Source organism: Typopeltis vanoorti, chromosome 19, assembly GCF_054136105.1.
Source record: "Typopeltis vanoorti isolate ZY-2024b chromosome 19, IOZ_Tvanoo_1.0, whole genome shotgun sequence".
In the NCBI taxonomy this organism is placed as follows: domain Eukaryota; kingdom Metazoa; phylum Arthropoda; class Arachnida; order Uropygi; family Thelyphonidae; genus Typopeltis; species Typopeltis vanoorti.
In genome coordinates, this window is record NC_143567.1 from 34,776,715 (window position 1) to 34,803,924 (window position 27,210).

General features: G+C 36.5%; 1 protein-coding gene across 1 annotated transcript in view; it reads left to right on the top strand.

The window, feature by feature from the left end:
• The window catches only part of Lrrk (Leucine-rich repeat kinase), a 790,764-nt gene that overhangs the window by 528,617 nt on the left and 234,937 nt on the right, over positions 1-27,210 (top strand). Inside the window, exons 22-24 of the mRNA XM_090409582.1 lie at positions 9,719-10,329; positions 10,375-10,869; positions 24,131-24,341. Coding sequence (XP_090265708.1) covers positions 9,719-10,329; positions 10,375-10,869; positions 24,131-24,341 — 1,317 coding nt within the window. The remainder of the gene's footprint in view (positions 1-9,718; positions 10,330-10,374; positions 10,870-24,130; positions 24,342-27,210) is intronic.

Below are 27,210 nucleotides of genomic sequence, written 5' to 3' on the forward strand. Positions count from 1 at the left end.
CCACATTTCCAGCTTATTCAAATCATTCTGCGAGTACTGCATATCAGCAGCACCTCTGATATAAATGTAAATAATTTCATTAAAATGAACACTTAGTATAAATTAAAATTTACTTAACTGAAATTATTATACTATCACTGTTGAGATGTTACAGTTGTAATTAAACCTGTTTTAGTCTGATTATTGTTGATGAGGATAATTTTAGTTTAATATAACTTTAAGGCAGTGATAAAATGGTGCTAATAATTTTTGAATTTTATCACTGTACCAAATTTGTGTTACTGTTTGTTAGCATATTAATTATTAATATTAACAAAGTTTTAGGGATGGGACAAATCAGCTTCTTCAGTTCATGCATACAAATGCCAGAAGTATTAGGAACAAGAAGGAAGAATTTTTGGCCTTGGTTGTCACTTCCAGACCACAGGTTATTGGCATTAGTGAAACATGGCTGACAGAAGATGATACAGCTAGTGGGATTGAATGTGAGGGGTATGGTGTGTTCAGGAGAGACAGGGAAAATAAAATGGGAGGAGGTGTGTTATTGATGATAGCGGATGAGCTACAGCCAAGGAGAATAGAAGTGGAACCGCAGGATAGAGATAAGAGCACATTTGAGGCTATTTGGTGTGAGATTGAGACTAGCAGAACAAAATATACAGTTGGGTGCTGCTATAGACCAGGTGATGGAATATATGGTGGAGATAGTATGCATAAGCAAATAGAAGAAATGAGTGGAAGGAGGGTAATTATTATGGGTTATTTCAACTATCATAACACTGATTGGAAGGAGGAGAGGACACATGTGAGGAAGGAATTGGATTTTATGCAGTTATTAAGGGATAACTATCTACGACAGCATGTAATGGGAGCATCTGAGAATTTGACTGTAACAAATATGACCACGTTGCCACCAATTGGTGAGAGCGATCATAGGGTCTTGACTTGGGAGGTGGCTAAAGGTGTGGAATTTACAATTAAGACAGGGTACATGTGGAATTATCGGGCTGGTAAGTATGACAAGCTTAGGACATTGATTGGACAGTGCCATGGCATGTAAAACTGCAAGGGCTAGAAGTTGACAGTGCATAGGAGGCGGTTAAGAAGTGTTTGCATGAAGCAATGGCTGACTGTATACCTAGAGTCCGAATAATAAATCAAGTCAGAGTTAAATGGATGAATAACACCATTAAGCTTGAGCTGCAAAAGAAGAAACAACTATGGAGGGAATTTAAGGAGAAAGGGGATTAACCTGGGTTAACCCCCTAGTTCTCTCGCTTCCTGCCATTTATTGAAAAAAAAGTATTTTATGTCAATCATATTAAACTCTTCAATAATTTATATGTTTTTATAATATTGTATTTTTCCCCTGTCGTATAGCTTTGGAATCCACGGACTTTCAGTCTGTCCCTATAAGAAGAATTCCTAAGTCCTCTCACATTCTTGGTCACTCACTCATCTCAGGTTCCTCTCTACTACTTCTTCATCCAAGTAATCCAAATTACTAGATTTGTGTGCAGTTATCCAGATGTGGGCCAGTTCAAGTCTTATAAAGAGAATAACAACAACACTGACTGCTCCTGCTTGTCAGTGTGTTCTTCAACATACAAGTAATCTTGTGAGCTGTTTTAGTCACCATTACAGTATATCCTCTACACATCATCTCTCTGTCATAATCATCCCCACATCTCTGGCTTAGCTTGGCCTCATTAATTTTCTATAATCTACTTCCATTAATGTATTATGCATCTTGTGATATTTTCTTCCCAAATGCATAATCTTATACTTTACACATTGATTTGTGATCATTTTCTTTTGCCCATACTGTAGGTCTATTTAAGTCATTCTTTTGATTTCTGTATTATCTTCATTGACTGTTGGTCTTCCCAGTTTTGTTCTGTTGGCAAACAACTGGATATTTTGTTTTGATAAATTATGTAGACTACTACTGCATTAAGAATAATTGCTTTAATTTCCCAGTGTTTTGTCTTTCATAATAAGGTCATTATCTCGAATATACATATTTATACAGAAAAACTGCATTACAGTTCAGACAGTATGCCAAAGTAGTGAGACTAATTTGATCAACCATTATTCTACTGGCCCGATCTCTAATGGAAAAAAAAAAAAAAAAAAAACCTACATCAAAACTACATCCTATGTTTACATGGCCAGAGAACAAATTCATATTATTTTTTACTAGTTTTTAATACAGTACTGTATTAAAATATTGGTGATTGTGTGTGTGTGTGTGTGTGTGTGTGTGTGCGTGCGTGCGTGCGTGCGTGCGCGCGCGTGTGCGCTTTACAGAAGTAAAGCACATGCACTCACCAGTTTCACTCTATATCCACAAATTTCTCACACTTCAAAGCAAATGTGGAGAGATTTTTCACACATGTTGTAGTGAAAAAATCTCCCATATTGAATTTTCACTCATCCTGTATGCAATGATGCTATACTAAACAATGTATAAATACTAGCAGAGCCTCCACATCATTACACAAACAGTGCTTAAAATCAAACAGGAACAATGACTTAATTCAATATGGGCAATTTTTTCACTGGAGTAACAACATGCACAATCTGTGTCCACTGAGAAAACTGGTAACCCAGTTGCAGATGTCATGTGACATTGAATGATGGGAGCTTACTTAATAGTTCCTGTCAAAAGCCTCCGAGATATCAAGTGCAACCACTTGAGATTTCACCAAACCTTTCCATGGTACTTCTCCCAGAGACAGGTGACATAGGTAAGCAGATGTCCTGTTGGTGGCATAGGTAGCATTGGGTATTGATGGTTCTCTCCATTACTTTAGAGAGAGAGAGAGAGAGAGAGAGATTGGCTGTAGTGTTGGATGGAAAAGAGTTATTACCCTTTTTTTGGAAATAGGTTGTACATGGACTAATTTCCACATTATATGCCACATTATATTCAGTAGATGCCGCTGGAGTAATAGAGCATAAAGAGGTAACAGAATAGCAGTCATGTCTGGAGTGCAAATCTTCAGGACAACTGGGGGAATGCCATCAGTTCCAGGGGACATTTTGATATCTAATTTGGAGAGGATTTTTGTGATCACTTTTGCTGAAAGGTATGTAGAGGCATTGAGTATTGGGTATTTGGAGTGGTTAGGGGACATTTACCACAATCATCTATGCAGGCATTTCAGGAAAAGCATGATGCCAGGATATTGGCTTTTTCTGTGGGTGACAATGCAATAGACCTATTTGGGTGCAGCAATGTCGGGGCAAAAGTTGTGGCTGGCAACTGCTTTTACAAGAGGCCAAATTTCAAGTTTCCTGCTTTTTGGCCCTTTGGATTTTTATCTTTATTATTTATTTTTTTGATGCATTGATGATTTTCTTGTGGCTGTTTCAGGCTTTAGTGTAAGCTGTGTGAGAAGATGGAGTTCTTGATGCTAGCCAGTTGCAGTGTGGTTTATTTGTGCATTCTTAGCACATCTTTGTAACCAAAGCTTACTTGGGGGATGGAGATTTAGTGATGGATGGGGAATATATGCTTCCATTCCAGAGAGGATTACTTCAGTAATGAGTATACTTGGGTCAAAGGACAAAAGCAGTAATCCAACCATGGGAATGAGGCATAGAAATCTCAGAGGTCATCCTCCTTAACATTCTTATAATGCCAGATAATCCTTGGTTGGGAACCAACTCTGTGGATGTTACTCAGTTTCCCCACTTACACAAGGTTGTTGTCAGCATTACCTACAACTTTCACAGTATATTTAGAGGGATCACTAGTGAGGAAGAGATCCAGAGTGGTTGGGGTTATCTAGTACATTGTTCACTGGTGACATGTGAATATAATGTGTAAGGTCATTTGTGATTGCAAATGTCTCAGCATCTCTACCCTCCTTATCTGTACAGTTAGAGAAGGAAAGCTAGTTGGTATTGTGGACTTTAAAATCGTCAAGAAAGATAACCTCACTGGCAAGAAAGTTGGACTGAAGGACATAGACTTTCAAGGAGAGGAAGTCAAAGAGTTCAGAATGGTTGGTGACATTAGGAGAGCAATATAGACAGTATACTCATACATGTATTTAACACAGTGGGGTACAGATATTTCACCCAAAGAAGAAGATCATAGTCAGGAGATTCTAATTTCAAGTGCTTTCTAGCATAGTATGTCAGAGTGAACATATACATCCCTTGAGCCAAAAGGAGTCGAAGAGTGTGTATTTAGGGAAGTTGAGATGGGTATTGCTTGGAGAGGCTGAAATTTGGGTTTCTGTCAGGAAAGAGGTGGGGACTGAAGGTAGAAATAGACACTGTTGAGGTTGGAGCTAAGACCACATATTTGTAAAATGAATCTGAAAATCTCTGTGAGGTGTTGTTGATCAAGTAGATCATATACGTTCCCTATTCAGTACTTTGGTTTTAAAGTTTACTATTAACAGTGCTCGATTTCCAAGCTAATATTCCTCTTTTGTAGTCGATGTTCCATGTTTCGTCACTGTGCTGTCATTTTTCTTCAATTTGTTGGTAAAGTCGTTGGCTTTTGTTCATGCTGGCCTAAAGTTAGATTGGGCCAGACTCATATATCTGATTGGGGAGGACTGACTTTTAGGTTTGCTCACAGCCACCATTAGTTCTAATTAATCTTTTTGAGAATTGCTGCTGCCCTTTCAGCAACATATATTGGTATTAAAGCATTTATTCTTTGCCAGTTTATGCAGATGTATAAATCTAGTAAATTCATGTCTCAGTACATATAGCAACACATAAGATTAAATACTCATAAATTTTCTTGATACTTATTCTCTTTAAATAAAAGTATGAGATCTTTGCTAGTTTCCTTTTAGTGAACTGAATATGCACTGAGATAAGAAGTATCTAATTATATTTCCATTGTAAAGGAAAACTTCAAATACTTTCCCATTCAACAGTATGTATGAAAATGATTTTGTTTCATCACGATAGTCAGTTTCCTGATTTGTACTCTCAGTGATACTATGACAGTACTATATTTGATTTACAATTTATGCTTATTATTGTCCTGTCAACAGTTTTCATCCAAATTAGTCTCACTGTCAGCATTAAAATATTTTGTCAGATCTTATATTTCCTTCTTCTACAACTTAAATATAGACTGTGCATTGCTCTGTATTATGTTCCATTCATTCATATAACTAGAATTCCAGTCATCTTTTCTCTTGGCACTTGCCGTATGCTCTTTCAGCATCTACAAAACTTTAAGTAAATATCCTTGTTATATTCTGGTGATTTCTCAACTATTTTTAGAATTATTTTTTTCTGTATAAAACCACAAACAAAGAATTCATATAGAAATTATGTTTATGTTTCGACTAGTTTCGTGAAATACTTTGTTTCACTTCTTCAAGAAATAACATGAATAAACTATAAACTAGAAAGCAAGTAATGACAGTTAATATTTCTAGTGAAAAATTAAAAAAATTTAAACAATAGCAAGCATGTATTTGCTATTTTGCTGGCTGCTGGTTCTTTGTTGTAACATACTACTGATAGACACAAGTGTGTGTTGTGATGGATTAAGGAAAACCAGATTTGTAAAATCGTCCCTTGTTTTTTGTTACACTGTAGAGGATGCTTCATCATTTCAGCTAATTCTTTGAATGCTCAGGAGTAAACAATGGTAGTCAGTGTGGAGCATTTCAGTTAGCTGCCGTTTTACTTAGTGCTTTATTTCTCAACTATTTGTTATAAGTGCAAATCTGATCCAAAATCATAGCTTGTTTCTGATCCAAGTTTCTCTTCCACAATTTGTCTTAACATCTACTTAATTATGCCTGGAAATAAATTGCTCTATAATTCTCACATTTAGATTTATTTCCCTTTTTTTATAGAGAACTGTGATAATTCTTGTCAAATAGAATGATAATTCTATTCCTTTCTACCTTTCAGGCTGTTGATAGCGTTTTATATCTCAATGACTCACTTATATATAAATAAGAATGAGATTTTATGAAATATCCATATAAGAAAAAAATGGATTCACTTTTCACAATTATACTTTGGGAGTTACTGTAGATGTGGAAAATATTTAAGATAGTAAACCACTGTGTTATTGATTAGACTAAGTTATTATATTTCTGCTCTGTAACATAGTTGCTAACAATAATGTTTTTTATTGTTAGCAGAAGTGGGTTAAAGTTGAAAAAAAAAACTGAATTTGAATTCCATTCTGGTTATTATTATTATTGTATGGGCACCTCCTTGGAGTCTGAAGATGCATCACAGGAGACCCAAATTATCCACACAGTCTCATATCTCTCCTTGAACCCATTAATTGACTGTGGCAATTAATGGGTTATTAATTCATGTTATTAATTCATTCACAACTTCCCAAGCAAAAATTCTAGTCCTTATGTCCCTACTAACCACACTTTTACTCAACTTCCAGGGATGACTTATTGTTCTGTCCCCTGTAGCCAAGTGCTGAAACATTTTCCCTGCATCAGTTGATCCTGTAAAACTGTTTAAGTAACTTATATGTTTCTATCATATCTTTTTTTTTTTTTTTTGCCTAAACCACTTCTGCAGCCCACACACCCTCAATCTATCCACATAGGGAATGTTCCAGAGACCACTCGCCATCTTGGTTGCTTGCCCCCGAATCCTCTTTACCACTTTCTCATACCCAATAATCCCAGGAAACCAAACCTGAGCACATTAATCCAGATGTGGATGTATCAAGGTCTTATAAAGAGTAATAATAACTTCCTTATCTCTACTTGTTAGTGTGGTCTTCAGTATCCAAGTAATCTTATGAGCTACCCTAGCAACATGTCATCTAAACTGCAACTCTCTGGCTGCCATCATCCCTAAATCCCTGGCTTTATCTATTTCCTGGAGTACAGTTCCATCAATGTGGTACACAGCTTGTAATCTATTTATCCCAAAATGCATAACTTTACATTTCTTCACATTAAACTGATACCCATTACCTTTTACCCATACTGACAGCCTATTTAGGTCTTCCTGCAAGCTCTCCACATCGCCTTGATTCACTATTACTCTGCCTGATGTTGGATCATCAGCAAACAACTGAATATTTCCTATCACTCTATCTCCTATATCATTTATGTACAAATTAAACAGTTAGTGGTCCTAGCAGTTAACCTTGTGGCACTTAGTCACCAGCTTTTGCCTAGATTCTGCTCCTCCATATACTACTTTTGATGTCTCTCCAGCAGCCACCTTCTTATTCACATAACCAGTGTCATATCCATCCCCATTTGTTCTAATTTGCATAACAGAGTTCCATGTGGTATTTGATCAATACCACAAAATCCAGCAGAATCATCATGTAGCCATTTTCTTTATCTAACTCAGCTGTCACTCAATCATAAAAAGTTACTAAATCACTAAAGCATGGCTGACCCTTCACAAAACCATGTTACCCCTCATAGAGCATCATATTCTTATCCATCCATTTTGAATTCTCCTTTTGACCAGTTTTGGTCTGATTGATCTATAATTTGCTATTGTAGTCTTAGAATCTCCATTATGCAAGGGAATTATTTCCCTTGCATAATGGAGATGATTCTTTGGATGTGTGGAATCCCTCTTTCCACTGCCTTGGAACTCTACCAGAGCTGAGACATTGTCAGTCCTCTTGCACATTCTCTCAGAATGCAAGTTGATATCCCATCTAATCCAATATCTGTATTCACATTAAGATTCTATAATATCTCAAGAACCTCTAATTCATCCACCTCTGTTCCCACATAAGTGTCTGTTGCATATGTCACAGTATTAATCTCACTTATATGATATGCCCTTGCAAAGTGGTCACTCAGTAACTCAACTATTTAACCAAACTACCACTCACTAATCTGAACCATAGCAGCCGGGGGGGGATTGAAAGAAAGGTGTAACATGTTGTTATAGAGGTTACGACTGCAAACCAGAATTTACTTAGCCACAGTCTTCTTCTTCTTCTTCTTCGCGTTATTCCCGCTTCCTATGCAGGGTCCGCGTGTTACTTAGATGCGACTACTTGTTAGTACTACTCCCAGCCGACCCGTCGCCTGGTCTGCCGCTGGGGGGGATATATTTTTGACTGTTGAGGTGTATGTTCACAGGGCCGGTTTGCCTGTTTGCGGGATGAAAAACGCCAGATAAACTGGCGGAAAAAACCCTACTGACCGCGCCCAAGACCGGCTAACTTGGCTATGCCTGAGGAAGATCCTCAAATTCCTCACGTCTACAACGGGAATCGAACTTGGGACACTCCTTCCCCAGTCATATGGTTGCGAAGCGCAAAGCCACTAGGCTAACCGCGCGGTCAATTTACTTAGCCACAGTAAAGCATTTAATTTATGAGTTTAAGCACTAAATTTATTCACCTATGTGCACCAAAAGTCTGGAAAAGTCTCCCTGAATAAGATTCCCCTCTATTCTAAGATATTGACTGGCGCAGCTTTAAAAAATAAATTTGTCAATATCTGAAGAGGAGATGGCCCCAGAAAGAAATTAGAGGATTTGTTTCTTTTAGCAAGGAATGACCTTTATCAGTCAGGATAAGCACGTGAGTAAAATTAGGAATCAGCTAGAGATATAGAATTTGCTTTCCTTATAGAATGAACACGTAAGAAGTAATACAGATATTAGAGTATTACTTCTTTATTAGGTTAAAAATTTCCTTAATGCAGGTGTCCCCCCCCTCCATTATAATTTCAAATGATATATGCAACTTTATAAGCAATCTTAGCTCTGAATACCATAGCAACACAGTGAGCATACATAACTAATATGAATATAGTTCGCATTGTGGTTCAAGCTACCATTAAATAAGCAAGTGTTTACTAATTGTCTACTGCCATTGTCAGTCCTCTTGCACATTCTCTCAGAATGCAAGCTGATATCCCATCTAATCCAATATCTGTATTCACATTAAGATTCTATAATATCTCAAGAACCTCTAATTCATCCACCTCTGTTCCCACATAAGTGTCTGTTGCATATGTCACAGTATTAATCTCACTTATATGATATGCCCTTGCAAAGTGGTCACTCAGTAACTCAACTATTTAATCTGCTTCTCTCAGCTCATCACCATCAGCACTCATTAAATTTATCCTTCCATACTCATTCTTCCTCTTGCCGTATAGCAAAACAACTCTTTGGTATTTACTTTGACCTGCTTGGTTAGTTTCTTCTCATAATCTGATTTTGCCTTCTTTACTATGCTACTCACCTTTCTTGTCTGACCTTTGTGATGTTCATGAGTTTGTTGGTCACCTTTCTCCTTATATACCATCCACAGCATTTTCTTTTTCTGCAGCTCATGTCTAATGATATTACTCATCCATCTAACTCCTACCTGATTTAATATAGTATCCTCTAGAAAGATGGTTAATGTCCATTAACCATCTTTCATGCACTACTAACATCCTTCCCTTGCAGTGTTTTATGCCATGGCACAGATTTATACTTCCTCCTAAGCTTGTCATAATCACCTGCCTTAGAGTTCCACATATACCTCTTCTTGACAGACTATTCTTCATTTTTTTACAATCTCCAAAATCAATACCACATGGTCACTTTCCCCATTAATCTATATGTATGCATTTGACAAGCGTTATAGAATGTGAAGATAGGAGTAACTTCCCTGTCATTAGTGAAAATTAATAATGAATACATACAGATTATTAGGTTATTATTAGTGAATTTTTCTCTATTGACTGTATATGTTGATTTATCTTTATTATAGGTACCTGTGAGATCAAGGAGTTGGGCTCTCAGAAAAACATATGCAAGCACTCGGTATCTGAATTCAGCTCCTTTTACTTTGAAACTTGCTACTACTACCACTGTAGAAAGACCACTTCGTCAGTTTAGTGAAGGCTCTGCAGAACTTGTCAGTAGTCCTAAAGTTTGTGATCCTTTGGACTTTGAACAGGATGAAAATCAATCATCTACGTGCTTTATTACCCACCAGACACAACAACAAAATATTATACGCCGACTTTTGCTTATGTCATATTTTCCTAGTGGATTTTGGTCAAGACTAATGACAAGGATGCTTGCAGATGATGCAGTTGTTGAAATTATACGTTCTTATTTTATTATATCCAAAGATTTGCAAATGGATCCTCTGGTAGTTTCTCTTCTAAATCAGAGAGCAGAATGGATTTGCTGGCAGTCAGGAATGGAACTTCGCTACTTGAATACTACATTATTTCGCATGAAAGAATTGCTTCCACATATGAATAATTTTCCTTGTGATTATCGACAAATGAAATTTCTTGTTCAGCAAGAAGGCATTTGGAATGATATTGAAATTAACAATTCAGCTATTTTGGAGATTCTTCTTCCTAATCAGTCTGTAATTATTCAGAAACCAGTTTGTGACCATTCAGATACTAGTACTGAAATAATTACTTATGAAACAGTTGAATTGCACCCTAGTGTGGAGTGTGTGGCAAAGTTATTATCATTGGCCGTTGATCATATTGATACATTACTTGAGGACTGGTATCCTACTCTGGGTACCAGATTTGTTCATACATCAGAGGGCAAGTTTTTAGTAACTAGACTTATTCCCTGCATTCAGTGCATAGTTTCTTATCTTAAGGAAGAAATGAGTACTCTAGATAGAAATTTGTTTTCTATAGCAGATTGCCATGTGGAAAGAGATTCATGGCAGCTAAGTGATATATCACCCCGGAGTGGAGATGTATGGTCTTTACATTCAACTTCTTTAAGTGGAAATAGTTGGAGTTCAAGCAGTGGAAGATTTTCAGAGAGAGGACGAATAGAATGTTACTCTCCAGGTATTCTACGACGAAATAGAGGATCTCACAATAGTACTGTATCACATGACAGTGATAGTGGTGTGGGTCCAGACAGCAATAGTTCAAGGTAATTATTTTACTAATTTCAAATGATTGATATATTTTTATATTGAGACTGTATCAATTTGCAAATGCATTTTGTTGTAGTTCACATGCACCAAATTTCTTTATAAAAGTTACCATTTTAAATTTGCATCTTAAAAGTTCTTTATAGCACTTCTGTTTGGTTAAAACTCTGCTCCATGAGCATTACTAGCTTCTTGAAGTTTTGCTGTATTATTCTTGACACACAACCTCTGATTTGTATGTCTTATGCGTTCAAGATGGGAGCTCAGTTTTTTCAATCAAAAATCGTTGTTTGTCAGTTGTGAAATATTTTATTTCATCAAAAAAAAATTCTTTCTCAATCAATTTGAATATACAATATTATAAATTATAAATTAAACAAATCTAGAATCTTTTTTTTCTCCTGAACAGTGCTGAAAGGTATTCCAACGCTGTGCTATTGTACAATGATAAGGGAAAAGAAATAAATATTCCGTATTTTTCAGCCCATAAAAATATTTTTTAAAAAATTAAAAAATAAAAAAACCCAGAGATGTGTTTTTTTTTTAATTTGATGCAAGTAATTAAAAATTATTATTATTACTAGATCTCCGTGGAATCAAAAGACTCATCATAGGAGGCAAACATTGTTACCCACTAACTCCATCAAACCATACTTTAAACTCATTCAGTATACCTGCATTCACCACAGTGTCAGGCAATGCTTTCGACTCATCAACTACTTTCTATGCATAGAACCTGTTCTTTATTCCCCTGCTCACACCCACCTTATACAGCCTTCCAGGGATGTCCCCCTTCTTCCATGCTATGAAAAATTTATTCCATATTAACTTGGTAACAACCCTTTACTAACTCAAATGTCTCCTATTCACGAAGTTTTGCAAACATTCCCTCAGTCTGTCTTATATCCCATAGACCAGTTACAACCTTAATCAGTCTTCCTTACCATGAAAACCAGTGAGCCAAATCTGTCTGCAATAATCCATACAAGGCCTTGGAACTAGAACCTCTTCATTTCTACAAGTTAAGGTCCTCTGCATCATTTCCATAATCTAATGTGCTGTCTTCAAAACTTCTGCATTGTGATGACTTCTGAACTTAAGAAACCTTGGAGTGGTGGTGAGTAACGATCTTCTCAACTTCCTCCAAAATTTCCCCACCAAGTTTATACTTTGCATCTGATTGTTTCCTACCAAATTTCAGAACCTTACACTTTGCAACATTGCATTGACAGTTCCATACTGTAGCCTGCTCATGCAATTTATTCAAGTCCTCCTGTAAGGCCACATCTGCTTGATTCCTCATCACTCTCCCCAGTTTTGCAATATCTGCAAACAATTGTATATCAACCAGTTCACTCTGTTGCTACTATAATCTTGCTATCTCTTGTTCTGCCACAGCTTACTTCCGTTTCCTCATTCATACTTCCTTTTGCTTCCATATATCACTTACTTTCATTTCTTTGTTCTTGTGTTCTTTCACTCCCTCAATTTCACTAGATTTCCATTTCTATTTCTTTCATTTACACTAGCCTTCCTTGCATTGGTCTGTTTTGTATTCACTAACTTAGTGTGACCCCCCCCCCTACCATTGCTCTTTCTACAAATCCATACCTTCTCTCTCATCTCCTGTTCACTCTCTCCACAAACACATCTTTCACATTTTACCACACATACGTGTTGTACTCACACCTTGAACCATTTTCAAAAAGTGTACATCGCTAACAGCATATGATCTTCATGCTGCACAATGAGTCGACCTTGTGTGTACTGCCATTGTTTTCTGTTAAGGTATGATTCAAAACTTCAATTAAAAAAATCATTAACAAAATGACAAGGTCAGTAATCATGCAGACACACAAGTTATCAAAAATAAAAAAATAGTATACTAAATTACAAGCAATATAGCTAATAATTATACAGAATGGCACGTATCTTTTCTGCAACCCTTTTCCAGTGGTAAGCATGTAGCAGCTGTTTGCTCAAATCACTAAAAAATGTATTGTAAAATTGAAAACTGAAAGATATGACCATTAACTTTTTCTGTTATGATCAATTTTTGTGCATCATGCTAAAGAATATTTTCTCAAATGGCAGTTGGTGCTAATCCATTATTCTTCTGCATATTAAAGAACATTTTATTAAAGATTTTATTGCAAGAAGCCCATATAACCATTGCAGGAATCCTCACCTTACACACTTTCTGATAACATGCTTTTCAAACTAACATGGTCAATAAATTAATACCATAATTGATTTAACTTGGGTTAGATTCCAATAAATATGTTTTTTCTTCTATACCTGAGTTTTGCCTGTGATATGAATCCAAACTACCACTCACTAATCTGAACCATAGCAGCCGGGGGGGGATTGAAAGAAAGGTGTAACATGTTGTTATAGAGGTTACGACTGCAAACCAGAATTTACTTAGCCACAGTCTTCTTCTTCTTCTTCTTCGCGTTATTCCCGCTTCCTATGCAGGGTCCGCGTGTTACTTAGATGCGACTACTTGTTAGTACTACTCCCAGCCGACCCGTCGCCTGGTCTGCCGCTGGGGGGGATATATTTTTGACTGTTGAGGTGTATGTTCACAGGGCCGGTTTGCCTGTTTGCGGGATGAAAAACGCCAGATAAACTGGCGGAAAAAACCCTGCTGACCGCGCCCAAGACCGGCTAACTTGGCTATGCCTGAGGAAGATCCTCAAATTCCTCACGTCTACAACGGGAATCGAACTTGGGACACTCCTTCCCCAGTCATATGGTTGCGAAGCGCAAAGCCACTAGGCTAACCGCGCGGTCAATTTACTTAGCCACAGTAAAGCATTTAATTTATGAGTTTAAGCACTAAATTTATTCACCTATGTGCACCAAAAGTCTGGAAAAGTCTCCCTGAATAAGATTCCCCTCTATTCTAAGATATTGACTGGCGCAGCTTTAAAAAATAAATTTGTCAATATCTGAAGAGGAGATGGCCCCAGAAAGAAATTAGAGGATTTGTTTCTTTTAGCAAGGAATGACCTTTATCAGTCAGGATAAGCACGTGAGTAAAATTAGGAATCAGCTAGAGATATAGAATTTGCTTTCCTTATAGAATGAACACGTAAGAAGTAATACAGATATTAGAGTATTACTTCTTTATTAGGTTAAAAATTTCCTTAATGCAGGTGTCCCCCCCCCCATTATAATTTCAAATGATATATGCAACTTTATAAGCAATCTTAGCTCTGAATACCATAGCAACACAGTGAGCATACATAACTAATATGAATATAGTTCGCATTGTGGTTCAAGCTACCATTAAATAAGCAAGTGTTTACTAATTGTCTACTGCCATTATATAAACATTTTTATATTAAAAAGTTATTCTTCAACATTGACTATGGATAAAAGGAAGAGTGAAATAGCAAGTGCCAATGATAAAAAGAAGAAAAATTGCAATTTCTCAAGAAAATAATTATCTTTTTAAATACCACAGCTTTGTATAATTATGAATATATGTTATGCAGTGTTAAATAAACTTTCAAATATTTGAAACATTTTATTATCCTTTATATTGGCAGTAAAGGCAATTGTAATTTAAAAACTTTAGTAAAGATTTTGAAAGCACGGGAATTAGTTATGGTTTTTTCATCGCTAATAAGCAATGAAGTTACACATTTTCACTTAGCATGGCATTTCCACAGGATACATTAACTGTGTAAAATGAGGGATTCTTCCTGTATTCACCACTCTGTATTGATCCTACCCAATATTAAAACTCATTCACTGTCAAACCATGATAACTCTTTTGCTGTTTTGATCACTTTTACATGTGCTCTGAACATCAACTCCTTGTCCACCATCACTTCTGAAATTCCTAAGTGCCTCATCAGTTTTTTGCATTCCACTTACATATGTAATACACAGCTTGTTATCTCTTCATTCCAAGCTGCATAGCCTATATTCACACTTTGTCATGTTGAACTGGCAATTATTATCCTGCAAATTTATTTAAATAATGGTACAGGATCTTTTACATTTTTTTTATTACTGCTGCTCTCCCTGGTTCAGCATCATCAACAGATGAGTATATATCATCATCATCAAATTCCTAACATGTACCCTAAAGGGGTGTACAGGATATTATAATAGTACTACATGAAAAACTTATATCATTACTAACTTCCTGTCAACAATTTTCCTCCAAATCAGTCTATAATCTGTGAAGACTGTAACATTATCAGATCTTATATTTCTATCTTCTTAGGCATTTTTTACCGTATCAATCCACCTATATCTTGGTCTTCCTCTGGATCTTTTCCTGCCAACCTATCAGAGAACACTTGTTTTGCTAATCTTTCCTCTCCCATTCTGTTTAATGACCATACCACCTGAGATTAGCTCTGCTAATACATTCCTGGATGCTAACAATATCAATTGTTTTCTAATATCCTCATTTTTAATATGATATTGCCACTGATGCCATCTGTTCACACCCCCCTAATCTTTCTCAGGACTCTCATATCTGTGGTCTCTAGCCTTTGGTCAAGTGTTTTATTTCTAACCCAGCTCTCAGATCCATAAGTTAAAATTGGTTTGAACACTGTCTTGTATACAGCTAATTTAGTGTTTTGATTAATTTTTCTTTTATTCCATATAAATTTATGTAGTTGACTTCTACCATACCAGCTTTGTTGATTCTGTTGTCTGTTTCCATATTTTATTTACCATCTTCACTAAAAATTGTGCCTAAGTAGCTGAATGTATTACTTGTTCTATATGTTATCCATTCACGATGAATTGATATTTTTAATGTTTCTGTCTGTTTTCATTGCAAGATGGTTTCATGTTAAATCTAGTCAGACAAGGATGTCCATTATCCCCTCTGTTATTCATTATCTATATGGATCACATTATGAAGGAAAGCAGCATTAAACCTGATATCAAAATTGGAGATGTTAATCTCAGCTCCTCTTTACTTCATGCAGATGATGTTATTTTTTTAAATAAATCCATTACAAGTGTGCAAGATTTCCTTACTAAATTGAATAACTTGTAATAAATTTGGTATGAAAATCAGCAGTAAGACAATATGATAATGAGTAGATATTTCTCCTTAAATCATTTCCTTTATCATTAACGTACAGATTAAATAGCAGTAACAAAGAATGGAGGATACCTGTGGCACAGGTATCCTCCATTCTTTGTGTACATAGTATACACTGGTCACATTCTCCTGGATTTCATCCACTATATTCTACTCTTTGATGTGTATTTATTAGTCATCTTTGTTACATCCTGAATGAAGAACTTTAAAAAGGAAACAATTCATTCAGGATTTAACAAGTCAGAAAAATCAGCTGAAAGAAAACACTTGTACTCGAGCAGAGGAAATAAAGTACTAACTGTAAATAGAAATAGAATTACCTCCTTTTAGTAGAATTGTGAGACCATGTAAAGAACTTTGTGTATAAATTGGTATTATATGAATGTATCATGTATGCAATGAATGGGTAAATTAGATGTAAACAATAGTCCAAAGGTCATGGGCGGACCTGAGGCATTGGCAGTCTTGGAAAGTGACGCACATTCATTTCCCGGAAGACAAGCTGCTAGAGATCTCATGATGTGCCGAAATCCCTGCGGACGAAGAAAGTAGCAGGCGGGAAAAGATTGCAAAAAGTAACAGGGCACTATCACAGCTAGTAACAGGGTGCTAAAAAGGGGGCAAGTAAAGGGAGAATATAAAGGGTTTGCACCCCTTTCTCATGGCTTTTTTCGCCTATTTTGCTGAATGATGATTCGACTTCTCCCGTGGACCAGAAGTTCCTGATGATGTTTCTTAGTGATAGTACATTATCGGACAGTACGCCTTTCCTTTCGATGTCTGAATTTCTGCTGGTACTAAAGTGTGAGATGTCGGCATATGCTGTCTTCACTCCTTCCCTGAAAGTTCCAATAATATCGCGACCGTACACTATGAACTGGCAGTAGAAACGAGGATGGCCAGATACAGATCAAGAAAAGACAATGGAAAAATGCCAGGTGCAGAGCATAGCTTAATCTGATGACCATAGTGACCCACCACATGGACTCAGGGCTTTAAGTGATTATTTAGCAGTGGCTAATGTCCATAAAACAAATTGTCTGGAATGATTATAGATGATTGTGACTAGTTTAATGTGCAAGACTAATATAGTAGGTAGAATATTGATTAGAAGTGTATAATGTGTATATTATGTGTGTTTAATCTCTAACTTAAATGAAGGATTTATTGTTCATACATTAGAGTATTAATCAGTTTGATACAGTTTGATTTAGCATGTCATTGAACTAATTGAAAGTGAGATTGGTCTAAGTGAATATGTCTTTAGATTCCAATAAATATGTTTTTTCTTCTATACCTGAGTTTTGCCTGTGATATGAATCAAAACTACCACTCACTAATCTGAACCATAGCAGTGGGGGGGGGGGGGGATTGAAAGAAAGGTGTAACATGTTGTTATAGAGGTTACGACTGCAAACCAGAATTTACTTAGCCACAGTAAAGCATTTAATTTATGAGTTTAAGCGCTAAATTTATTCACCTATATGCACCAAAAGTCTGGAAAAGTCTCCCTGAATAAGATTCCCCTCTATTCTAAGATATTGACTGGCGCAGCTTTAAAAAATAAATTTGTCAATATCTGAAGAGGAGATGGCCCCAGAAAGAAATTAGAGGATTTGTTTCTTTTAGCAAGGAATGACCTTTATCAGTCAGGATAAGCACGTGAGTAAAATTAGGAATCAGCTAGAGATATAGAATTTGCTTTCCTTATAGAATGAACACGTAAGAAGTAATACAGATATTAGAGTCAGGGAAATTTGGTAAGTCTTGTGGTCATCGTAGAAAGGTAAATTCATAAAGAAAGTAAATTATTATAGGAAAAGTAACGACATAACAATGGCACAGACGACAATATTTAACATCTTATTCATACTGCTATCTTCATATACTTATTTGCTTCAGTTTACGTAATATGCTTCCCAGTATCCTGTGAGATATGATATCTAAAAGCTTCTTTAGACGTAATCTGCATTCACACAGCTTCTTTGCTAATGCAGGTTCAGCCATATTCCAAAAAATATGGCTGTCATGGATTCTGAGGAATATCAGTTATCTCATTGCCAAGAGTGATTGCTTTATGGTATAAAAGCAAGAGTGAAGAAAGAGAGAGTTTGGAAATTTTTCATAAAGAAATGCAATAAATGAGAGTCAAGTCAAAATCGGGAGAATGAAGAGTCATAAAAGTATTACTTCCTTGTGAATATGGCATCATGTGAAGTTTGAGTGTAGCAGAAAGGTAGGGGAAGACACTGGTTGTGAGTGAACAAGAGGTGTATGGAGAATTGAGTAAACTGGATGGTACTAAGGCCATCAGACTTGATGACATTCATTATGTATTTTCAAAGGAGTTGATATCTACTTTGGCATACTCGATTAATATTAAGTCTTACAGTGGGTCAAGTTCCAAAGAAGTAGAAGGAAGGAAAGATTGTACTGCTTTATAAAGGAGATGAAAGAACTCAGACTTCAACTTGTAGGCCAATCTGTGAGTCAGGTGTTGTGTTTAAAGTATTCGAAATGCTAGTGAGACCCAGGATCCAGAATTGCATTGACAACAGCTGTATTCACTTTGATGGAAAACATGTATTTGTTAAAGGAAGGTCACGTTAAGTTATTTGCTTGCTTATTACAAAAAAAAAAAATGATATTGGCTCTGCAAACACATTCCTGGATGCTAACAATGTTAAGTTCATTCCTAATATCCTCATTTTTAATACAATATTCCCATCGATGCCACCTGTTCACACCCCTAATCGTTCTCAGGAATCTCATATCTGCTGTCTCTAGTCTTTGGTCAAGTGTTTTACTTCTGACCCAGCTCTCAGATCCATAAGTTAAAATTGGTTTGAACACTGCCTTGTATACAGCTAATTTAGTGTTTTAGTGTTTTGGCTAATTTCTCTCTTATTCCATATAAATTTATCCAGTTGACTTCCTACCATACCAGCTTTGTTGATTCTGTTGTCCATTTCCATATTTAATATACCATCTTCACTAAAAATCATGCCTAAGTAGCTGAAATGTTTCACCTGTTATATAGATTCTCCATTCAAAATACAGTTGATATTTTCATTGCTCTACCTATTTTTATTGTCTTTGTCTTGTTATTGCTGACCTTCATATCATATCTATTACAACAGTTATTCAATTTATTCACGGAATCTTGCAGACTTGTAGAAGATTTATTAGAAGTATAACATCATCTGCATAAAGCAAAGAGCTGACATTAACATCTCCAGTTTTGATGTCAGGTTTAATACCACTTTCCTTCATAATGTGATCCATATAGAGTATGAATAACAAAGGGGATAATCTATATTTTTGTGTGACACCAGATTTAACATTAAACCATCTTGCTGTACGTCATTCAATTCTAACTGCTGATTTACAACTCAAAGACTAAGTATTGCTTGATATACTGCCTCACTGACACCGTACAACTGTATCGTTTTGAATAGCTTCTCTCTTGCCACCTTGTGATATTCTTTTTCTAGATCTACAAAACTTAAATATAGATCTCTGTTATATTCCCATGACTTCTCAACTATTTGTCGTAAAGTGAAAATCTGATCCTGACAGTCTTTATTTGGCCTGAACTGTGTTTAGCTTCCTTACATTTGTCTCTGTATTCTCTAAGAGCACTAGCTGTCTTATTTGCCAGGAACTTTTGATATGCTTTCTTCTTTTCCTTCACTGCCTCTTTAACTTCCTGTGTCCATCATGGAGTTCTGATTTTTCTATCCTTGCAGACAACCTCACCACATGCATCTCTGGCTAAATCAATCAAAGTTTTCTTCAAGGCTTACCACCGAATCTCCAAGGTTTGGTTCCTGTTCTCAAACTCTTTCATTTTTTCTTCAATAATCTTTGTGTATTTTAGTCTACAGTTCACATCAGAGAGCTGCTCAACTTTTATTCACTTTAAAACTTTCTTACATGTTATTCTTTTCAATATAGAAATTCAGTTTTATCCTGCTCGAGACTAAATGGTGATCACTTTCAATTTCAAATCCTCTGTACACTCTGGTGTCCTGCACAACAGAGAATATCGCTATCAACAATAACATAGTCAATGAGACTTTTCTTATTCCTTGCATCTTCCCTCCATGTGAATTTGTGCACATTTTTATGTTGGAACATGGTGTTAGTAATAACCAGTCCATGTCCTGAGCAGAAATCCAACAGGTATTTACCATTATTATTAGCTTTGCTCTTTGCTCGAAACTTTCCCAAAATATTTTTGTATGTCTGACAGTCATTTCCTACTCTGCTATTTAGATCCCCAACAAGGACCAAGTTTTCATTTTTCATTGTGTTAGTTGCTTTCTCTAAAGTCTCAAAAAATTCCTCCAGTTCTACCTTAGCATAACCTTCTTTAGGACCATAGGCATAAATAATTGTCATTGTCCAGTTCTCACATTGATATTTGCCCACATCACTCTACTTGAGACTACCTGCCATTCAAGAAGGTGAGCATCATATTTAGTGTGCTGAATACTATGGCTAGTTCTTCTTTTTCTTAATTGTCATTGCCTGAATATAACATTTTGTATTTATTGCTCAGAGAGATATCACCAGTTTTTGCCTTTTTTGTTTCAGTCACCCCTATGATGTCGATCTGGTACTTATCCTATTCCTCAGCTAGCTCCATTTCTTTGCCATGTTGATAGTACTGATCTTCAACTCTGGTGATGATGAGTTGGGGTGTGTTTTAGGATTTGTTCCAGTAGCTGACTTTTCACTGTCTGCCCTGGTTTCCTGGCAAAAATAACGGGGGGGGGGGGGCCTTGTTTAACTGGGCGATGCCCCAGCCGACATGAAATTCTGTCATGTTGTACCATCATTTAATATTGTGGTTTAAGCCAATAAGAATACAATTTGTCGATTAATTGCCTTAGTATCGCATAATGCAAAAAATACATCCTTTTGGATGTGTTTAATGTTACACATTATGGGAAGGCCACTGCGCTGACTGGTTTCAACCTTTATTGAAGTCTCATCACTGGAATTAGTTTCCATAATTATTTAGTCAGTGCTTGTTGCAGTTATAATTGTGTCTGAAGATGCTGGGTAGAAAACCAGCAAAATATTACTAAGTTTTGATAAATGTATTTTTTTGTCTTTTGGTGTTGTTTGTACTGTGAAGTGCTATTATGAACAATCTATGACTTAAGCCTTACCATGTGTACAGTTGTAGAAAGTCTTTTTACTTTGGATATAAAACTTTTCAAGATTCTTGTTTAATCCTTTATCCAGTTGTAACAAACAAAGCTTGTGTGTGAAGTATCTTTTTAAACCATCTCTAATCACATAGTATTTGACACACCTTTTCACTATTTGTAGATGGGAAATACTCTGCCTGAAAAGGAGTCAACAGACACCATAGAGTGAGGAACAAATAGCCATGGACCCACCTTATAACATGGAACAAATACCCACCTTAATACGATGTGGGATCTGCTTTCGCTGTGATGATTGCAGCAATCCTTTGGGACATACTTTCCACAAGTGTATGATAATAATCAGTGGGAATTTTGGACCTATAGGCATGTAATGCGATCCTTGAGTGTTGTTGGATGGACAGCCCTTGACCTCACCCGATGCTCCAGTTCATCACACGGATGTTCAGTATGGTTGAGATCAGGGCTCTGTGGATGCTAGTCAAGTGTGGCAATGTTCATGTCCACAACCCACATAGAGGTCTGAAGCTATATCAAGAAAACAGGAGCATACCATCACACCACCACCACCTTCAAATTTCATATTTGGGGTTGCGCACTCTGGCAGGAGACATTCACCAGGCATCAGCCACACCCACATCCATCCATCTATCTGTTTAGTAGTGGGTGTAGCATGATTCATCACTCATGATTCGTCTTCGAAGCTTTCACATCTCACTGTACACACTCTTTGCACCACAGAAGATGATGCTGCATGTTGGTTAGGATAATCTGGGGCTTGCAGTTCTGCCATGGAAAGCCATGTTCCAGTTGGTGTGCGAAACTTCGCATTCACTGTGTCAGCCGATGAATGACAGTTTTGACATATTACTCTTCGTAGCACCCTATGGTCATGTTCAGTGAGTGTAGTTGGTCATCCACTTGCAGTTGACTCCCTTGTGCTGCCATTTTCATATGGTATCACTGATTGTTGACCAGGGATGGTCCAGTTTGTCAACAATTTCCAGTTTGTCATCAATTTGTCCAAACTGATAGGCCTGCAACATGCCATCCCATCACAATGCCTCTTTCAAACTCGGTCAGTTCCCTTCTCACAGTCATTTCACCCGGAAACATTAGCACTGACTTGTGAGCATCATATTCTTCCAATTTACACTGGCTACAAACGCGTGGCTCGTTACATGGTACGATGCACCCTGCCCATGGAGTGTCCATTGACTTCTTTCTGTGCAGTATATCTGACTTCTGCATTACTTCAAGGTTGGTATCGCTTCTGGATCTGGCTCCTACTGATGAGACCTCAATAAAGGTTGAAACCAGTCTGGACATGTATAATGCTTAAGGTGTTTCATTTCCATTTTAATGTAAATTCTGTTGTGTGATATCATTGATTTAATGCATTATACATCAGAAAGGATGCATGTTTTGCATTATTGTATATTAAGGCAATTAATGTAATTTCATTAGTCTATATACAAGTAGCCTAGTCATGAAAATACTTCACGTGCAAACTTTATGTTCATTAAAAGAATTTAATGAGAATATAATTTCTTGGTATGAATAAGGAAATGATTTTTCCCCTTTACACCTTTGATATGACCTCATCTGTAGTATTGTGCACAGATCTGGTTTCTCGGGGAGGAAGGATTGCAGATACATTGGAGAGGGTACAAACAGGAGTGTTAAAGATGATATCAGGACTGTTGATTGTGAGTAGAAATAGAATTTGTGCCTGCGCATGCTGATACACAGAAAGATGACAATATGATGGAGAGACCTATACCCTTCTGAAAGCATAATAAAGGATATCAGAGATGGAATTCTTCATTTTATGGTTGGTGGGAAGATGATTAGAAGACATCCATGGACGTTGAGAATCAATGCATGCAGGAATGGGGTGAAAGCTAGATTTTACTCTCATAGAGCAGTGCATGACTGTAATGGCTTGCCTTTTGGAAGTTGTGAATTCAAGGTAAGGTATGGCACGTGTTAAGCATGATATGTGGTTTCCCTCAGTGAATCCTTGATTCCTAGAGGCCTTTTGTAATAATAATAACAATATACACTTCTGAAAGGAAATGTTCTGCATAATAGGATACTAGGGCAATTTGATGTGAAGGGGTAAAAGCTAGATTTTACTCTCCTCCATATACAAGTATCTAGTTGTGAAATTACTTCTTGAGTTCATACTTGGTAAGAATATAATTTCAAGTATAATTTACTTTGTACAATTGATGAGCTTAGAGTTAGATAATTCAGAGCTCTACATAAGAGGTTTTTTTTTTTTTTTTCAAATCATTTAATCCTTCCTTACATAGAGTGGTGGTAGTCTTCACCAAGTGATAAAAGCATATACCAGCTAAAAGCTCTCACAAGCATCCATGTTACAGTGGGATCAAACTCACAGCCTGCTGGTTGGAGAGTTATTGCACTATCTGCTCAGCCAACCAAGCTGGAAAAATTGGTGGATTTTCAATTAAATATTTAGAGACATGGCTGTTTTTGGTTCTGGTCATGTTTAAATCAAGGAGTGATCATTTGTGTTTCATTTCCACCTTAATGTAAATTCTGTTGCGTGATATCACTGATTTAATAAAGTCGGGTTTCATTAAATTTTAGTAATCTAATCCATGGGACTAAACAGCTCTAGTATCAACTAAGGATTATTGAAATTGATCATTTGCAAGAAAGCCTAGAGCAAACAAAAAGAGGTATAGAGTACTAATTAGCTGATAAGTAAATTTAAATGGTTTTGAATTTTAAAGTAATATGAAAACTTTCCATATTTTTAGTTCATTATTATTACCTCTTTTTAACCATAAATTTAATTTATTAAAATATTGTCAGCCTGAATTTTTTTTATCCTGCTCTTTTTTATATATAGTATTTTATCATAAATATTTCAGTTATATATAAATATATATATACAGGAAGTAATTTCATCCTTTATTTCTGTAAAAGAGATTTAGAGAATGCACATGTTTTAAATTATTTCAGTCGTAAGGCATCTGCAGAAGGCAGACAAGAAGGAGAATTGACTTCTCAGGATCAAAGAATGAATCAACAGGGTTCTTGTGGAGCAGTTATTTCTGAGTGTCTCACTTATAGTTTCATGGTGGAAGAATGTATTTTAACAGCATATGAGGAATGCAACCTTCAGTGCCCTGTGCATGGAAGTCAGTCATTAGCAGAGACTGCACCAGATGTTGTAAGTTTCATTTCTTTGTTGCATACATATTTATTATAATTGTTATTATTATGACTAACAAACTACCACAGAGGCATTAGTCTCATTATACTAAGTTCCACTCAACATGCACCATATTATAGTTCCGCCATAAGGAATAGAATTGCAGTTTTTACAGTATTTACAGGAAGGATACCAACGATAGGATGGGAGGGGTACTGCTGATGATAGCAGATGAATTGCAGCCAAAAAGAATAGGCAGTCTGATGAGAAATTGAGGGCCAATAAGATAAAATATACAGTTGGTTGCTGTTGTAGGCCATGGGATTCCAGGGATGATGTGGAAGATGTGCATCAGCAAATTAGTACAACAGATGCAGGTTGAGTAATTATTATGGGGAACTTCAACTCTGGAGACTTAGGTTGAAAGGACAAAAGATTGCATGACAGGAAGGAAATGGAATTTATATGCCAACTGAGAGAGAATTATTTGAGGCAGTAATGGAGGGGACTCGGAATACGAGTATATTGGATCTGATTACAGGATTAGAAGTTCTATCCACGGGTTTGTGGATAGCGCTTCTAATCCAATTATGTGGATAGCACACACACTGATATGGCCCACATTGCCTCCAATTGGGAAAAGTGATCATGTAGTCTTGACTTGGGAGATTGTAAAAAACTGAAGAATAGTCTGTCAAGAAAAGGGATATATGTGGAATTATAAGGCAGGTGGTTCTGACAAGCTTAGGAGGAAGCTTGAAGCTGTGCCATGGCATAAAAATGTGAATGAGAGATGGATGTTAATAGTGCATGAGAGAGATAGATAATGGGCATCTGGCAGCAGTTACAATGAAAGAAAGTGTTGTGGAGAGTATATAAGAAGAAAGGTGACCAGTAAGCTCAGCAGTACAAAAGTCAGGCAAGAAAGGTGACTAGCATGGTAAGGAATGCAAATCAGATTCTAAAAAGAAATTAGTTTAGCAGGCCGAAGGAAATCCAAAAGAGTTACTTTGTTACATGGCAAATAAGAGGAAGAATGACTATGGAAGGATATCGTTAAATCTGATGGTTGGGAGTTGACAGAAGCAGATCAAATAGTTGAGTTACTGAGTGACCACTTTGTAAAGATATATCAACCAAGTGGGGTTATTGCTATGACATATGCATCAAGGACTGATGTGGGTACAGAGTTAGGTGAATTGAGGTGCTTAGGATATTGCAAAATCTCAATGTAAATACAGCCATGGGATTAGATGAAATATCAGATTGTGTTTTACAAGAATGTAGAAGGGAACTGATAATTCCTTTGACTAGGCTCTTTAATGTAATTATCAGCTCTGTCAGATTTCCAAAGGCATGAAGGAGGACAAAATGATTCCCTCCTTCCATAAGGGAGGTTCTGAGACTGCAATAGCAAATTATATTGTCTCGTCTCACCGCTAGAGGACTACATGGTGTATAGTGTTTGTAGAGAGCTCCTGAAAAGATAAGTATTATTTTAAGTAATAATTTGGTAAATTTGCTTGAATCTTACATAGTATTGTTTACTTTTCGTATCTTAGCGTGTTTGGGTAATTTTTGTATGTTTTCTGAGTTATTTCAATTAGTAATATTGATACGATTAATAACATGCACATAGCGCCAATCAGAAGGAATACAATGGCGTCCAGATCGCCATCTTTGTTCAAAAATTTTAATATAAAGGAGTTTATTCAGTGTACCGTTTGTGAGATGTATGCTTTGAGGAGAGCGGTTGGAGTCTGGTTAGAATAATAGTGAAGTTAATGTGTGCAGAAAGTGTAAGGAGTGTGAGGATTTAAAGTGCATTTCAGGTGGTGAGAGTGATATCATTATTGAAAGTCAAAATGTAGAAAATAGTGATATGAGAGGTATGAATAGTGATATTTGCGAGGTAGTACCAGATAGCTGTGAGAGCGGCGTTGAAAGTGAGAATAAAGGTAAAAATACAGAACGAATGAATGGATTAACGGATAATAAAAATGATGAGACAGATGCAATGAGTGAGATTTCATGGTTGCACTGAGCGATACATAGGACGAATTGGTAGCTGGAGCGTTGGCAAAAATGTTTACTGAGCGTACCAACTAATAAATGGCAAAAGTATGATAAGAAAAATAAGAGTATGATCGTGAGTGTAAACAAAATGAAAGAGCGAGTGTTGTATGGAGATTATTTAGTAAGAGGTGTGATAGATGAGAGTTTAACTAAATCATACCAACCTGGTGCAAACATTAAGAATGTAAGCGAGTCTATTAGAGCACAAAATCAGAGGGTGAAAGAATTGATAGTAGAGCAGGAATGAATGATTTGAAAGGAGACAAAATGGCTATGAGATAGGATTTGAAGGAATTACTTGAGGTAGCAAAAGAGAAGAGTTAGAGAGTTAGGATGATGAGTCTGTTGCCACGGTATGATAGTGAAGAGTATAGAAGGCGGGCCATAATTGCTAATGACTTTATGCGCAGATTATGCAAGAGGAGTGGTGTGGAATTTGTAGATTTGCGGAGTGAGTTCAATAGGTGAAAGGATTTATATAAGAGGCATAGTTTGCATTTGAATGGATTTGGTGTACAGAGACTTGAAAAGGTGTTGTTGAATGAAGTGGATGTGCAGAATCAGGGAAACTAGAGTTATTAAGGGGGGGGAGAGAGATTGATATGCAGACTTTAGGGAGACAGTTGAGTGTATGAATGTGTGTAATATGCCCGAGCGAGTACGAAGTGTATATGAATGGTGGTAGGATAATTAGTACAAGGCATCAAAATAGGGATGGGACAAATGGACTTCTGCAATTCATGTATACTAATACCAGAAGTATTAGGAACAAGAAGGAAGAATTTTTGGCCTTGGTTGGCACTTCCAGGCC